The sequence below is a fragment of the Callorhinus ursinus genome, unplaced genomic scaffold, assembly GCF_003265705.2.
Source record: "Callorhinus ursinus isolate GAN/ISIS: 27379988/994484 unplaced genomic scaffold, GSC_fseal_2.0 scaffold59, whole genome shotgun sequence".
Lineage (NCBI taxonomy): Eukaryota > Metazoa > Chordata > Mammalia > Carnivora > Otariidae > Callorhinus > Callorhinus ursinus.
The window spans coordinates 3173300-3190857 of NW_027397121.1; the positions used below are offsets into that span (position 1 = coordinate 3173300).

At 46.4% G+C, this 17558-nt stretch overlaps 1 protein-coding gene and 1 long non-coding RNA gene across 6 annotated transcripts in view; one reads left to right on the top strand and one right to left on the bottom strand.

Annotated features, from left to right (window-relative positions):
- The window catches only part of ZFAND3 (zinc finger AN1-type containing 3), a 329473-nt gene extending 327560 nt beyond the window's left edge, over positions 1–1913 (bottom strand). The window contains exons 1-2 of one of the 2 annotated variants that reach the window (XM_025862528.2): positions 1795–1913; positions 980–1269 (exon numbers count right to left, since the gene is read on the bottom strand). In XM_025862528.2, the coding sequence (XP_025718313.1) occupies positions 980–1050 (71 nt within the window). In that variant the 5' untranslated portion in view covers positions 1051–1269; positions 1795–1913. Of the gene's footprint in view, positions 1–979; positions 1270–1794 lie in introns of those variants that run through there. The other variant, XM_025862526.2, reaches the window with a different exon arrangement.
- On the top strand, positions 1744–5598 carry LOC112816078 (uncharacterized). 4 transcript variants are annotated; one of them, XR_012375941.1, is made up of 4 exons: positions 1756–1867; positions 2382–2525; positions 4444–4591; positions 4934–5598. It is a non-coding gene; the product is annotated as an uncharacterized lncRNA (long non-coding RNA). The 4 variants fall into 4 exon arrangements; XR_012375940.1 differs by having other exon boundaries at positions 1833–1911; XR_003206113.2 differs by lacking the exon at positions 2382–2525 and having other exon boundaries at positions 1744–1867.
- The last annotated feature ends 11960 nt before the right edge of the window (positions 5599–17558 follow it).

Below are 17558 nucleotides of genomic sequence, written 5' to 3' on the forward strand. Positions count from 1 at the left end.
GGGGCTCAATCACAAAAGTCCTTCAAAGTCTCCGGTTTCTTTACAATACAATTAGAATCGTAAGTTAGGATGGAGGCACCTGTTAGGAAAGAGAGGTGGTAAATTCACGAAACTCCAAGCATTACAAGGACAATTTAAAATCTAACTATATGTGGAAAAGTTGATTTCCCACCTCCTATTTCTTCACTCTAACACAGGATGGCCAAGTAATAATGCAGGCTGGCCGATGTGAATATTTTTATCATTTAAAAAAATGAGGAGAAAGGAATTTGAGCCAATTGAGCAAACTGGCTCTCACGTTCCCAAGCCAGGCTGACTTGAGTTTTATTTTTTTTTTTTAAGACAAGGAAATTTTACAGATCTTCTGAAACATGTTTTAAATAAAGGTGAGAGCTCTACAGTCTTATAACTTTACACTAGCCTGGATTCTGGGCTGGATTTTTAAAAAATGGGTGACGTGTGAACAGCTTCCTAAAAGCAAATAGGGCACTGGGATATAATTTAGGAAGTGATGATGCAAGTCTCTAGGGGACAGGGCGGGGGGGGTGAAAAAGTCAGAGGAAATACCCTCCTGGTGCCTGGGCACCAACTCATACCAAGGCGGGGAGGGAGGGCTGGCCTCCACATGCCAAGGGAAAGGGACACCCCAGCTCCACCCGGAGGTGCCAACACCGCCCCCTCATCCCTCCCTGCTGCCCTGCCCCCCTCACCCGTGGCCCGGGTGGCCCCTGTTGGCCCAAACCTCAGGTAGGAGAGTCCCAGGGGGTGGCAGAGCACCCCGGACACGGCCTTCTCTGCCCACCTCCAGCTCCCTACCCAGCGCCCCTCCCCGAGATGCGGCCCCTGCCTCCTCCCAGTAGGCCCGGCTAGGGCCCAGCCCCCAGGGTTCCGGCCTCCCGCGGCCCCAAGGCCTGCACGGGCAGCCCCCGCGCCCGCGCCCGCGCCCCCGACCCCCGCCCCCACCCGGCCGGACACTTACCCCCAGAAGCCGCAGGGACAGCGAGGCGGCAGGCTGGGCGCTTTGCTGCGCTCGCTCCCGGCGTCTCCCATGGTGCTCGGCGGCGGCGGAGCTCGGCGGCGGCAGCGGTGGCGGCGGCTGGGCCTGGGCCCCGCTCGAAGGAGGCGGCGGCGGCGGCGACGGCGGCGGCGGCGTCGGGGGGCTCGGGGCGGGGGGAAGGGGGAGGGAGCGGACGCGCGGGCGGGCGCGAGTCCGGGGCTCCGAGCCGGGATTCCAGGCCGGTCAGCTGGAGGCGGGCCGCACCACTCGGCCTGCAGAGACGGGGGGGGCCGGGGGAGGCGCGGAGAGGAGAGGGAGGGGAGCTGAGGAGGAGGGGCGTACGGGTGAACCGAGGACCGCGGGGGAGGAGGGAAGACCCGGCGCCCTCGGCAGCTCCCACCGCCGCTCGCAGCCAGAGCGATGTCCCCTGCGGCGGCGCTGGGAAGGACCTGAGGCCCCCGCCGGCTCTGGCGTAGCAGCGGCCGCTATGAAGCCAAGGGCCCCGCTCACTCCGTCACTCTCTCCTCCCCCGGAGGCTGCGCTGACCGGACAATGGCCGCTCCGCCCCCTCCCCTCCTCACACACCCCTCCCAAGGAGTCACAATGGTCTCGCCCGGGGGAGCCGCCGCCAAAGCCCAGCAGCTGATCAGCTGGGATCCGGGCGTGCCACTTTGTTCAGCGCCTCAAAGGAAAAGTATTGGGCTGTGGGCAAAGCCGAGAGCGTCGGGCTATCACTCGGCGAAGGGCCTCTGAGGCTCTCGTATTCTTGGAACTTTTAAAATCTGAGGCAAACTTACCTTCTCCCCGTCTGAGAAGGGGAGCAGGCTTCTGAGCACTCTGGGACGCGCTGCCTCCCCTCAAACGCGAATGGTACGCCCCAAGCGGGAGGGGGAGGAGCGGATTAGTTGTTTAGGGTAAGTCGGGCCAGTCCCAGAGCGGCAGACGGGTGCTGCGCATGCGTCCGGAGACCCCGTAACCGGGTGCTGGGAGGGGCCAGGAGGGAGTGCATCCAAACCCGGAAGTGGGTCTTGGTTCTCCCGGGGCTGCGGGGCACTTCGTCTGCGGGGAGGGACGGAACCGGCTGCTGCGGGCCCTGGGCGATGCCAGAGACCATTTCTCCACTAACTGCCAATCCCCTTGAAATCGCTATCTTCCCAGTCCCCCCACACTGGACCCACTCTTCTAGTTCCACCCGGAGAACTGGTCTCCTCTTGGCAGTAATGAACTTAATGGGAAATGCCCCTCCCCACCCCCGCCCCAGGAAGGGCGGGAGGGTAGTATCTCAGTCAAGTTCCGTGCCCCTTCTCACTCATAGATGCCCCCCATCCTCAGAGACGCAAGTCCACTCCCTATGCCTCGACTAGGAAAACCTCTCTTTTTCTAGAGTGGACACGTTGGTTTTTAGAGGGGAACTATGGCCGAATCAGTGATGAAAATTGATGTAACCAAAGAAGTTCGAGCCCCTAAAAAACAAGCCTTTAGCACTCCATGTCTTTAATCTTGAACTCATTCTGAGTTCCAGCCAATCGTGAGTAGAATGCGATTGTTGGTGACAAATTTCAACGCGAAGGAAACTTGCACCATATCTCCTGGAGAGGTGGCCCACAGCTGAGACCCTTGTGGGCGAAATTCTAGGTCCCTGCCACTTGGCAGGAAGACTTCCGGGCTCTAGGCGGGAATACGAGACCCTCAGAGGGTATTACGTAGATTAATATTATTTCTATATCTGCCATTGCATTTGTGCATGATTTGTGAACTTAACATTTATGACACTTCTTTTGGCCTCTAAAGAGCAAAGATCACATTTAGTTTAGCATCCTCTTAAAGATGCTGTTGATGATGATGACAGTGATTGCAAAAATCAAGTCATTTACAGCCAACGCATCCCCCAGTGGAGAGTGCTGATTTTCGTAATACTGAGTTTCAACTTTGTGGATTTTCACAAGCCTTCAATAAATATTTCTCTTTTTTTTTAGATTTTATTTATTTATTTGACAAAGAGAGACACAGCAAGAGAGGGAACACAAGAAGGGGGAGTGGGAGAGGGAGAAGCAGGCTTCAGGCCAAGCAGGGAGCCCGATGTGGGGCTCAATCCCAGGACCCTGGGATCATGACCTGAGCCGGAAGGCAGACGCTTAACGCCTGAGCCACCCAGGCGCCCCCTTCAATAAATATTTCTGTCCAAAAGTCCATAGAATGGATGAGACCATACAGCACACTAGCTTTCACTGGACTCATATTGCCCTTAAATCTTCACTGACATAAAATTGCCACATTCATGAAAGACTTAGAGCCTTGGACTTTAACAGACCAAGATTAAGTGGGACTCTCTCTCTTTTGGCATCTTGATGATCTTTTATATATAGAAAAGGAAACCCTAAAACCAAAAGGAAAATTTAGTATATACTGTGATTGTCATCTTACAAACTGCTTGCCTACCTGTCTGCCAGTTTTCATTTTTACAAGCATTTACCAAGTACCCAGTATGTGCACAAAATTTTCTAAGGCCATGTCCCTCCTATTCCCCTCTGCCCTGCTGCTCTTCCTCTCTCTTGCCCAGCACACTCCTACTGCCCCTTTAGACATATGTTATCTCTTCAGTCCCTTCCATACTCTTGACAAGGCAGAATTGGTCCCTCCTTCCCCAACCCACATAATCTCCATTATAGGACCAAGAAATATACGTGTTGGTCTCATCACAAAACCTAGCTCCAGAAGGTTTGGCTTTTCGAAATTTCTAACTGCTGGGAGACCAACCATGAGAGACTATGGACTCTGAGAAATGAACTGAGGGTTTTAGAGGGGAGGGGGGTGGGGGGGTTGGTTAGCTGGGTGATGGTTATTAAGGAGGGCACGTATTGACTGGAGCACTGGATGTTATATGCAAACAATGAATCATGCATGGAACACTACATCAAAAACTAATGATGTAATTTATGGTGACTAACATAACATAATAAAATAAAATTTTAAAAAAAAATAGCTGCTGTGTACCCTCAACCCAGTGGGGGGAGGGGGGGAAATACAAGACCCTTAGAGGGTATTACCCAGATTAATTTTATTACCAAATGCTATTTTATTTCTATATATGCCACTATGTTTGTTCATTATCTGTGCACCCGTGGGATCCACCAGTCTCTGTGGGATTGAAGCCAACTCAATCCACGTTTGCTGCATGGAAGAGCTAATCTGATAAGAAGCCACTCTTAGTCAAGCTTCTTTCATCTGCAAGAAACATAAACCACTGGAACTTCATGCAAAAATTAATGAATTAATTAATAATTTATGGAAGGAAATACTCTTAAAGAACCCAAGGACACAGAGAGGAAAAAGATCTCATGAAGGACTGGAAGAGGGGTCTGAAATACTAACAGAAGCCAAGTAGCTAGTCCCTCATTATCTCTTTTTCTCTCTGGTCACATGTTCTTCCATCTCTCACTCTGCAGATCTGCTTTCACTGCTGCTCTGGGAACACAGCAGAACGTGACTGTCCACGCTTGCCTTGCCTCACTTCAAGAACCAGCAGAAATTAATCAGTTATCTATGAATCCCAGTTCTCAGGAGAAAGAACCTGACTGGTCAAATTTATGTCAGGTTGTCCATTCTTTTTTTTTTTTTTAAAGATTTTATTTATTTATTTGAGAGAGAGAGAATGAGAGATAGAGAGCATGAGAGGGAAGAGGGTCAGAGGGAGAAGCAGACTCCCCGCTGAGCAGGGAGCCCGATGCGGGGCTCGATCCCAGGACCCTGGGATCATGACCTGAGCCGAAGGCAGTCGCTTAACCAACTGAGCCACCCAGGCACCCAAAGATTTTATTTATTTATTTGACAGAGAGAGAACACAAGCAGGAGGAGTGGGAGAGGGAGAGGCAGGCTTCCCGCCGAGCAGGGAGCCCGATGCAGGGCTCGATCCCAGGACCCTGGGATCATGACAAGGTTGTCCATTCTTGATAAAGTTGCTTTGAGCCAGTCCAGGCTCTTTGTTTTGTAATGCATACAGGACTGCCAGAGGCCCATCCTTGTAGCCTGTGGGTCTCAAAAAAGGTCAGTGATGTTCTTGACAAAGATTCCAAATGTATCTACCAGAGACCAAAAAAGGAGTCAATTGCAGCCTGAAATCAAAAAGCATAAAGAACAGTGGACATGATGGGGTGCCTGGGTGGCTCAGTCATTAAGCATCTGCCTTCGGATCAGGTCATGATCTCAGGGTCCTGGGATTGAGCCCCGCATCGGGCTCCCTGCTCAGCAGGAAGCCTGCTTCTCCCTCTCCCACTCCCCCTGCTTGTGTTCCCTCTCACTGTGTCTCTCTCTGTCAAATAAATAAATAAAATCTTTAAAAAAAAAAAAGAACAGTAGACATGTTCAAGAATTTTCCAACAAACTAACTCCTACTTAAACTATTTCAGGCCTAAAATTAAATGGTATTCCCTCAAAGAAGCTTTCACTGATCCCCAGCCCCAGTTAAGATTATGTTGTCCCGGGCGCCTGGGTGGCTCAGATGGTTAAGCGTCTGCCTTCGGCTCAGGTCATGATCCCGGGGTCCTGGGATTGAGTCCCGCATCGGGCTCCTAGCTAGGCGGGGAGCCTGCTTCTCCCTCTGCCTCTGCCTCTCTCTCTCTGACTCTCATGAATAAATAAATAAAACATTTTTAAAAATAAATAAATAAATAAGATTATGTTGTCCCATTTTATCTTCCTTTGTAGAACCTATCATGGTTTATAATTAAATATTTATTTGTGTGTTTTCTCTCCAAAGATCATGTCCGTTTTGCTCACCACAAAAAAAATGCCCACATACAATGCCCAGGACACATTTGGTAGACATTAGTAAATGTTTGTTGAATGGAAAAAAATAACCAATGTGAAGCCCATATATGAATTGTCACCCCATTCAGACTATCCTGGGGGATTTTCTATCACACCTTCCCTAGAAGACACTGAAGCTCACTGTGAGCCTTTTTATCACACTGAGTTGTACGAAATGAGACCCAGTGTTCATCTTCCCAAGGTTTCTATCAGAAGAGCTCTTGAACCAGTTCCTATAACATGCCCACTTAGTTGGCTGAAAGCTAAGAGAAGACATAAAATTTCAGGGCATCATCAAATTAGGGGACCAAAGTATGGGGGTAATTGACAAGTGCTTTTGTCATAATTGTCTTGACTATTTCCTAGTGTAGATTACATTCCAGATGAACCCATGATGTGACTCTTGGGTGTAGTTTGCAATCACCATTGGCCTAAAAGGAGCCATCTACATGCTCAGCAGGGTCTAATAAAGGATAATATTAATGCTTCAGCAGCCAGAGCTCTTGAAGTAGCAACTGAGGTTGTGTGGGAAAGAGCCAGGTGTGACTAAAGGGCAGGAGCTCACAAGGACTGCTTTCTTGGTAATCCTGAGTCCAAAGACCTTAGCCCTGCAAGAGATGGCCAAAAAGGAAAACACTTGTAGAGACCTGAGAGGAGCAGATCCGTCCTCCAACTCAGATTCTAATTCTTACCCCACAGCTCTAACTCCCAGTTCAAACCCTTCCATCATTGTAATTCATTCTACCCTGGCATTAGTCCCAATGTCCAATCCAAACTGTAGCCTCCATCTTCATCCTAATCCCAACATCATCTGTAAAAGTTAATCCAGATTTCAGACCTAATCCCAACCCTAATTCTGTGAGTTTAACGAAGGCTCCTTGCCTTGCCACTGAGTTATTTTCCTCAGTTCCTCCTTCTTATGTCCCTTGACCCAGACTCACTCCTGGGGACAGAGGAGAATCCTATGACACTCTGGACCCCTAGGGAGAATGGGAGCCAATTTCAATAATCCTAAAAAATCCTGAAAAAGAAAAGGGGCTCGGGCTGCTAGGAAAGAGAAAATGGAGCATCTTTCACCTGCAGCGACCTTTCCCAGCTGCAACATGTCTTGTTTGCCGAATTCAGGAACTGCTTCGCCTCTGAAAGTCCAGAAAAGATGCAATCCAAATCACCTGTGTAGACTTAGGAATGTGTGCTACAGCTGGCCAAGAGCAGATCTGAGACCTCTCTGCAAAATGATAGGGTTAGATTAGATGAGTGTCTTTCGAACCACGTTCTCGGAGAGCAAGAATTCTGGTTTCTGCTCTCCTCCCACACTTGGGTTTGGTTTTTTTTTTTAAGTCACTGAACTAGACCCTCCCTAAGCTTGCTTCTGGCCCTTGAGTTTTCTGATGTGCAGTTGATTCTTTTAGTCACTTCCGGTCCACTTGGTGTGGATAAACTCTCAGAACCAAGAGAAAAGAAGAGCAACCAAGCATACCATCTCCAGCCCTTCTCAGGAAGCTAAAAATAAATTAAATAAAATGAAGAGTGCAACGCAAAAGAGAGGGGAGGGGAGGAGAGAATGCTGCCATTTCACATTTCGTGTTCCCATGTTCGTGAAGCAATTGCTGATTTCCCTGCTGCTCACACCCATCGTGGTGTGAAATTTGATTTTACTGACTTTTAAATTTCTTTTCAAGAATGGAAATACTGTTTTTCCCAGAAATACTTGACCTTTGTGGGGAAAAAAATTTCAAATAATGAGAAAGCAAAAGTCCTCCCTAATACCACTCCCTAGAGAGACTCTTAACGGTTTGTTACATAGCCTTCCAGGCTTCTCGTTTATATACTGTTAGATAAACAGGGTCATATAACACAGAGTATACTCTGATTATTTTTAACTTAGAAGTATGTCATGGACATCTTCCACATCCATGCATGTAGCTTCGCAGTATTGTCCATAGCTAAATTATTAGGGTTCTCTGAAGATATATAGGATATATATGTTCTATTGGTTAAGATATATATGAAACCAGGGGCACCTGAGTGGCTCAGTCAGTTAAGTGTCCGACTCTTGATCTTGGCTCAGGTCTTGATCTAAGGGTCATGAGTTCAAGCCCTGCGTTGGGATCCATGCTGGGTGTGGAGCCTACATAAAAAAAAAAAAATATTGACAAACCAAAAGAGACTCTTAATCATAGGATACAAACTGAAGGTTTCTGGAGGGGAGGAGGTTGGAGGGATAGGGTAGCTGGGTGATGGGCATTAAGGAGGGCATGTGATGTAATGAGCACTGGGTATTATATGACGGATGAATCACAGACCTTTTCCTCTGAAACCAATGATACATTATATGTTAATTTTAAAACTTAATTTTTAAAAAGATATATATGAAACCATATGTATGAAGCTATATATATAGACACAAAACCACACACATATATATATATTTACATATATGTTATAAAGTACGGCTGATCCTGAACAACACAGGTTTGAACTATGCAGATCCATTTATATGAGGACTTTTTTAAATACAGTACTGTACTGTAAATTTATTTTCTTTTCTTTTTGCTTTTCTTAACAGCATTTTTTTTCTCTAGCTTATTTTTTTTTAAGATTTTATTTCTTTATTTGTCAGAGAGAGAGAGCACATGTACATAAGCACAGGGGGAGCATCAGGCAGAGGGAGAAGCAGTTTCCCCACTGAGCAGGGAGCCCGATGCGGGGCTCGATCCCAGGACCCTGGGATCATGACCCGAGCTGAAGGCAGACGCTTAACCAACTGAACCACCCAGGTGTCCCTCTGGTTTACTTTATTGTAAGAATACAGCATATAATACATAACATACAAAATATGTGTTAAGAGACTGTTTATGTTATTGGTAAGTCAATTAAGTTATGAGTAGTTCAGTTTCAGGGGAGTCAAATGTTATATGCAAATTTTTGACTCTTTAGGGAGGTGTCAGCATTCATAAATGCCCCTGCATTGTTCAAGGGTCAACTGCATAACCATATATATGAGGTTTATTTTCATTTATTTATTTAATTATATATATATATGTATACACACACACACACACACATATGAGATTTATTATAAGGAATTGGCTCATGCAATTATGGAGGCTGAGAAGTCCCAAGATCTGCAGTCTGGAGGCCCGAGAACCAGGAGAGCCAATGGTAGTAGGTTGCAGTCTAAGTCAGAAGATAAAAGAGAAGACTGATGTTCAGCTAAAGACCATCAGGCCGAGAGCAAATTCTTTCTTGCTCAACCTTTTTATCTACTCAGGCCTTTAACAAGTTGGATGGGGCCAGCCCACACTGGTGAGGGAAATCTGCTTTACTCAGTTCACTGATTCAAATGTTAATTTCATCCAGAAGAAACCTCCCAGACACACCCAGAATGTTTAACCACATAGCTGGGCACTCCATGGCCCAATCAAGTTGACACATAATATTAACCCATCCCACTAAAATCGTGCGCTCCAAAAGTCAAGATGCCTGTGTTTGAATCTGGCTTCTACCACCTACCAGCTCTGAGACTTTAGGGAAGTTACTTAGCCTGCCTATGCCTCAGTTTCCTCAACTGTTACAAGGGGCATCTGTAGTGGGCTCTGCTTTTCATCTGCCCAGTTTCTCTTTGGTGGTCCTACTCTGGCTTCCAGGCCTTCTCAGAGATGTACACATAATAGATTCATTCAAGGAGCCCTATCCTTCTGGCCACAGGAATTCCGATAGGCTTTGGAAGAGCCAAGCCCCTCCCTGAGCTGACTCTCTAAGCCTCACCTTCTGAGATCAAGTGTCCTTAGGAACATGTAAGCCCAAAACTACTGAGGGACTCACCATGTGGCCATGTGGAACCAGGCTGAGAATCAAGCTAACGTAGAAGAAAGAAGAAGAGATGGAGAGCAATAAAGACTAAGTTAAGTCATCAAGGCATTATTTGAGTCCTTGAATCCAACTAAGTATGAAGCCAGAACTATTGTCTGGACTTTTCAGTTACATGGACCAACAAATTCCTTTTTTTTTTCCTAAGCTAACTTGGGTTAGGTTAGGTTTCAGGATGCTTCAGTGAGAAAAGTCCTGACTACGCATAATAGCATCTACCTATGTCATAAGTTTACTGTGAGGGTTAAATTATATGATTCATGAAGGAAATCTTAACATAGTATGTAGCATACAGTGCAAGGTCAATAAACATTCACTGTTATTATTATTCATTTATTTTTAATGGCTGCTGACCACCTACTGTATGGATAAACCATTTAATGTATCTCCTTTTGATTCATTTGTCCTATCATTCATTCATTTATTCATTCAGCAGATACCTTTTGAGCACCTACTATGTTAGGCACTGTTTTAGGCATTAAGGATATAGTGGTGAATGAGACATAAGTTTCCCTATTCTAGTGGTGCTTATCCTCTAGTGGTGGAGGCAAGCAATTAAAAAGTTTTCCTGAGGGGCGCCTGGGTGGGTCAATCATTAAGCATCTGCCTTCGGATCAGGTCATGATCCCAGGGTCCTGGGATCGAGCCCCACATTGGGCTCCTTGTTCGGTGGGAAGCCTGCTTCTCCCTTCCCCTCTGCCCCTGCTTGTGTTCCCTCTCTGGCTGTGTCTCTTTCTGTCAAATAAATAAAATCTTAAAAAAAAAAGTTTTTCTGAGGGGCACCTGGCTGGCTCAGTCCATGGAGCCTCTGACTCTTGGTTTCAGCTCTGGTCAGGATCTCAGGGTCGTGAGATTGCCCGCTTGTCCCCTGCCTCTGCTCCTCCCCTTACTTGCATACTCTTTCTCTCTCTCTCAAATAAATAAACAAATAATTTTTGAAAAGATTTTCTGAATGTCTTAAAGGACAGTAATGTCCAGCTTTCCACATTTTTTAAATAAAAATTTTTAAGATTTTATTTATTTATTTATTTATTTATTTATTTGAGAGAGAGAGCATGAGGGGGGTTTAGGGAAGGACAGGAGGAGAAGCAGACTCCCTGCTCAGCAGGGAGCCCAACTCAGGGGCTGACCCCAGGACCCTGAGATCACTGGGATCATGACCTGAACCAAGAGCAGACGCTTAACTGACTGAGCCACCCAGGCGCCCCCCACATTTATAAAAAATTTTACAGTGAACATTTGCTTGTTTGTCCTTTTAGTGTCTCAAATAAATTTTTTAGAAAAAGAACTGCAATACCATTTAACATTTGTTACGTAGGCCAGACTTTACTCCAGAAAGGTTGTACTAATTTATACTCCCTTCGACAGTGAATGAGAAGGCTGATTTCCCTACGCCTCAGTAGCCTTGGGATATCATTACTCTTTTTAATCATTGCCAATGTAGAAGGTAAAAAATAGCACCTAATGGATGTTTTATTTTGCATTTTTGGTTATTAATGAGGTTCAGATTATTTACTTTTTTCATATATATATGCCATTCGAATTTGAATTTAGATTTATTTTTGGGTGCATTACCCATTTGTATTATCTGTTTATATCCTTGGTCCTTTTTTTTTTTTTAAGATTTATTTATTTATTTTGAGAGAGGGAGGGTACATGAGAGGGGGGAGGGCTAGGGGGAGAGGCAGGCTCCTCGCGGAGGAGGGAGCCCAATGCGGGACTCGATCCCGGTACTCCGGGATCATGACCTGAGTCAAAGGCAGTCGCTTAACCAGCTGAGCCACCCAGGCGCCCCGTCCTTTTTTTTTTTTTTATAAGATTTTATTTATTTGACAGACAGAGACACAGCGAGAGCAGGAACACAAGCAGGGGGAGGGGCAGAGGGAGAAGCAGGCTTCCCGCGGAGCAGGGAGCCCGATGCGGGGCTCGATCCCAGGACTCAGGGATCATGACCTGAGCCGAAGGCAGACGCTTAACGACTGAGCCACCCAGGCACCCCCTTGGTCCATTTTTCTACAAAGATTTTTTTTCTTATTTAGGTTAAGATATTAATGTTGATATTAAGAATATTAACATTTTGTCATATATACTGCCAATTATTTCTTTGTTTGTCTCTTAGATGTATCTAGGCTTTTGACTTTGAAGAGTCTAAAATGCAAAGGAACTATGTGAATTAACCTTGGCTAATGTTTGAATTGCCAACATGGCACTTTTTTCTTAAAGCCTCTAGCTGCTACTTACAGGTTAAAAGAAGAAGATAAGGAGAGAATTAAAGGGGAAAAGACAGGAAATCACAGGAGATGGGGGGCAAACAGTGAGAACCCCATCCTCTCAGCCTGCCCAACCCCACCTCATCTCAGGCAGGCTCAGCCATGAGGCAAATGGCCAAGGCCTCCATAGGTCAGCTCAGTCCCTGAGCCAGACCTGAGCTCCCTGGGGTGAATCATCCAGGCCATATGTCTCACTCAGCCTCCCTGATTTTCTGTCTAGAGGGGGAAAAGCAACCAGACGCTGTGGCCCTTTAGCTCTATCAGCCCCCAGGGACTGGCCTGAACTTCTCAAGTCACTTGTTCAAGTTTGCAGAGGTAATTTCCAGGATGAATGGTACCACACATGGCCAGGCTGGGCTTTGAGAACTGACCCAATGAGAAGAACCCAGGGTACTTGAGGAAGGTCGAGTGGTTAGGAAAAAAGGGTTAGAATTCATGCTTAGGGTGACATTAGGGAGGGAGCCAGAGTTGGAGGAATGGAGCTAGGGAGTCAGAGTAAGCAGGCTCAGGGAAATGCTTGGGTCAGGGAAAGAGGCGTAGCTGTCCAGGATGGGGCTGAAAGACTAAGGCTGGTGTCTTAGTCTGGATCCTCCACCAAAAGCTGCCCCTCAGAGATCAGGAGGTGCAGAGAATACTTCTAGGGATGACAAAGTGGCCAATAAAGGGTGTGTCGTCAAGCCAGCTCTGGCTGGGAGTGACTAGAGCTCCTAGAGTACTGTGCAAAATCACACCTTGAAGTTATCTCAGCTGAGGGCTCAGGGGACTGAGTATTTATGCACCCACTTCTGTTCATAGTTGATGGCTGCTTGCAGCACTTCAATCTGCCTTTTTCTGGTGGAGCAGGCTTCCCCAGTTTCAGAGAAAGCCCTCAGGCAAAGAGGTGCAGGGACTGACCCTTGGAAATTAGTGGGATCACTCAAAAGTGTGAAGGCCAAGGGGGTACAGATGAGACATATACAGAGTTTGCCATAGCTGGGGACAGTTTGGGTGGGGTATATGATATGATATTTGGTAAAACGATGCAGGGATTTCTTCCGAAGCCTGTGATTAATCAAGGAAGGGCTAGATGCCTTCCGATTAGGAGCTAGGGAGCAGAGATAAGGTTACAATTGGGATTAGAAGGTTAGGGTTCTGTTCAGGGCACTCAGAGAGGCTACTCATTCTGCCTGAAGTTACACAGCGAATAGGTGGTAAGCGGGGGCAGGATCCCAGCCTGGTCTGTTACTCCAAAGCGCATTAAGAGGCAGAGTGCAGGCTAGCCTGGTGAAGGGAGGGAGGTATCCACAGGATCTTTGCCACCTGGGCTTCTTCCCCAGCAGCCAGGGAGCGGGGCTAGGAGGAGTCTGTGCACCTGCCATCTGTTCTCTTGGCTCAACTGCCTGGCAACTGCCGGCTCATGTCTGTTCCCTGCTCTGGAGGAGGATGCATTCCTCCATGGCCCATCGGGCAGGATGAGGAGCCATGCCCTCGCCAGGGCTGTACCACATGATGGATTCAGTGATTATGACTTTCTGATGTGGAGGCTGCTCAGTCATGTAGCAGACCCAATCCCATCTGGTGTGTCTTTCTTGAAAGAGCTGCTGGAAGGAAAAATTTGCCTACTGCTCATGCCGGTGGGAGTGTGTGCATGTACACACTGGTACAGGCGCGCACACGCAGGTATGAAACTCTGTGTGTGCGTGCACCGCGTGAATGCACAGGGGTGGATGTGAACATTGGGAGTTCAAAACCATTGTGGTTCTATTTCCTTCTCAGAGATCATTTAGCAAATAAGTATTTGAAAAATAATGATGCTACCGTTTTTGAGTACCTTCCATATGCCTGTAACTGTGGTAGGTGCTTTATACACATTGGTTATCATAGTTGATATAAACCTTACAGCTACCATGCAAGAGAAACATCTTCCTCATCCTGCAGATGAAGAAACCAAAGCTCTTGCATCTAAATGAGCTGCCCAAGGACTTATTTTTAAGTGGTTGAGCCAGGATTTGAGACCATGTCTCTGATTCCAAACTGCATGATATTCAATTTCCGTCTCCCCCCAAATTTTCTCAGAATGAGAATGAAAAACTACTCCTACACGTGACAATAGGAATGATTCACACAAAACTAATGTTGAGCAAAAGAATTCGGACACAAATACCTACTACATGATTCCATTTATATCAAATTCAGAAATAGACATAACTAACCTATGTTGCTGAGAGGACAATGGTGGTTACCCCTGCAGGGAGGAGGGGGTGGCTGGAAGGGGGACCCTGGAGGAACTCCTGGGGAGCTAGCAATGGGTACCATACTGTTTCTTGATTTTGGTGCTGGCTACACGGATGCATTCAGTTTGTGTGAATTTGTTAACTGTGGGTGTGTGATTTGTGCCCTTCTCCATATGAATGTTTCACCTCAAAAAAAGTTCACAAAAATTTGCCAGGGGTTGTGAGGGATTCAGAGAAAGGAAGCATCACAGACCCTGCCTTTGGTGGCGGGCGGGGGGGGGTCCTGTTCTAATCAAATGACACAATCTCAGTCTCAGGAAGCTTCCAGGCTATGGAGTGGGGAGGGATATTGAGGTTAGTGGACTTCAAGCTAAATGCTCCAGGGGAGCTGGCAAAGAGCAGTGATGGGAGCCTAGGGGAGTTACCAATGGGACTTGGTCTAAAGACCAAGACAAGAGAGAAGCCTCCAAAGGTGGTCAATGTGTAGTGGCCAAGAGAAAATGATGACCTTTGAATCCTGACAGACCTGGGTTGACCTGGCCCCATCCTCCACCAGCTGTGGGACCTAAAGAGCTATTTATCTTCTCAGAGTCTTGGTTACCTCCCCTATGCAATGGCTCACTGATATGAAGGACTACTACGAGGATTAAATGGCATGACAGAGTTAAAACACTTGGCCCAGAGCATGATACATGGTCAGCATTCAGTAAGGTCTATACGGAAGGTAAAAGAAAAGATACTCAGGAATCTAAGATCTCCCTCAAATATCAGAGGGGCTAGCAGGTGAAAGATGCCTCACACTCATTTTGGGTAGCTGTGCCCAGAACAAAGTGATTTATTATTGATGCAGTAGGACCTGGACGTAGTGGGTGGGAAGGAGTAAATTTAGTGGTGGCACCAGGGGCTGACTGTGGGCTCTGCAATCAAAGTTCCAGTGGGAGAGATCCCAAAAAAGGATCCAGGCTTTAGGACAGCAGGGAGAGATTCCCAGGTTGGCAGCCCAGCCGCCAGAGAGCAACTTTTGGGGGGAATAGTTTGATTCAACAGAGGGCTCATGAAGCTGTGTGCTGTGAGTGGGAGTTCTTCCCCTAGGAAAACATTTGGAGTCTACCCCTGAAATTTCTTGCCCAAAATACAGAGACTGATAGATTTTGTTCTAAAAACTGGTGAAAGGACTAAGTTTGGCCAGACCGAGAGAGCATCAGCCCTCTAAAGACACAGTTGACAGATGAGATTCCAAAGGAAGAGCTGTCTGTCTCCTAACTTGACTGCCAGCTACCCCAAGAAACTTCATTCCCCAGTGTCCCACTGAGAATTCTGTACTTTCCCTTTCATGCTCCTGTAGCATGCATGACCCATGGGACATCCTGCCTGGAGAAGGGAAAGAGCCTTGCATCAGTTATTTTTCTGCTTATAACCTAAAATCCAAATGACAGTGGCCTAACCAAATAGCAGTTCATTTCAGTTCCATTTAATAGAAGTCCATAAAAACGTGTCCTTCAAAGGGTACCAAAAAAAAAAAAAAGAAGAAGAAAGAAAAGATAAGGGGCACCTGGGTGGCTCCGTCAGTTAAGTGTCTGCCTTTGGCTCAGGTCATGATCCTGGGGTCCTGGGATCAATCCCCTTGTCGGGCTCCCTGCTCAGTGGGGAGTCTGCTTCTCCCTCTCCCTCTGCCCCTCCCCTCCACTGTGCTCTCTCAAATAAATAAATAAAATCTTTAAAATGAAAAAAAAATGAAAAGACAAGCCATAGACTGGGAGAAAATATTTGCAGATCATATGTTTAACAAAGGATTGGTATCCCAAATATAGGAATAATTACTGAAATTCAATAATAAAAAGACAGGGGCACCTGGGTGGCTCAGTCAGTTAAGTGTCTGCCTTCGGCTCAGGTTGTGATCCTAGGGTCCTGGGATCCAGCCCCATATCGGGCTCCCTGCTCAGCGGGAAGCCTGCTTCTCTCCCTCCCTCTGCCTGCCCTTCCCCCAGCTTGTGTGCTCTGTCAAATAAATAAATAAAATCTTTTAAAAAATAAAAAATATTAATAAAAAAAACAACCCAGTTTGAAAATGGACAAAAGATTTAAAATACACGTTTTACCACAGAAGATACCTGAATAGTCATTAGGGAAATGGAAATCAAAACCACAATGAGACACTACTTCACATACACTAAGATTATAACCAAAAAGAGGGCGCCTGGGTGGCTCAGTTGTTAAGCGTCTGCCTTCAGCTCAGGTCATGATCCGGGATCGAGCCCCGCATCGGGCTCCCTGCTCCACGGGAAGCCTGCTTCTCCCTCTCCCACTCCCCCTGCTTGTGTTCCCTCTCTCGCTGTGTCTCTCTCTGTCAAATAAATAAATAAAATCTTAAAAAAAAAAAAAGATTATAACCAAAAAGAGACAATGGCAGGTCTCGGTGAGGATGTGGGAAAACTAGACCCGTATGCATTGCTGGTAGGAATGTAAAATGGCGCGGCCACTCTGGAAAGTGGTTTGGCAGTTTCCTGATAGATTCACTGTAAGTTTACTGTATAACGCAGCAATTCCACTTCTAGGTATCTACCCACCAAGAGAAAGTAAAATATATATATATATGTCTGCAGAAAGACTTGTAGACAAATGTTCATAACAACATATTCATAATAGCCAAAAAGTGGAAACATCCCAAATATTCATTAACTAACGAATGGTATACCCACACATTGGAGTTCTATTCAGCAATAAGAGAAAAGAAGCACTGTTTACATGCTCCAACATGAATGAAACTCAAAAACATCATGCTCAATGAAAGATGCAAAAGTCCATATATTCTGAGACTCCGTTGATATGAAATGTGCAAAGGAGGCAAATCCATAGAGGCAGAAAGTAGATTGGTAACAGTTGCCAGGGGCAGGGTGAGAATAAGGGCAGGTGGGCACAGAGGTTGTGGTGAGGGTCCTATTGTTCTGTAACTTTATTAAGTTACTCCTGTTACTCCCTACCTTTTGTGTGTTTTTACTGAGGTATAACATACCTACCAAACAAAGTGTGCAAACCTTACTGGTACAATTTAATTCACACACGCACACACATACACCTGCATCACCACCACTCAGATGAAGATTGCAAACATCTCTGGCACCCCGGAAGACCCCTCCTAGCCAGTGCCCCACAAAAAATGACCACCATTCTGACTTCTGTCACCATAGAGGAATGTTACCTGTCCTTAGTGCAGAGCGGGCCCTTGGTGGGGTGTCTCACATCATTTTCTGTTCTCACAGGGCTCCTACTGTTTGCCCTAGGCTCCTTGGCTGCTGTCTTATTTCAACACTCCACCCCACTCAGACACCACCCCTGTTTCTTCATGCCCCTCCAAGTGTCACTAACATACCATGACAGTGTTGATTTTTACGGAAGATT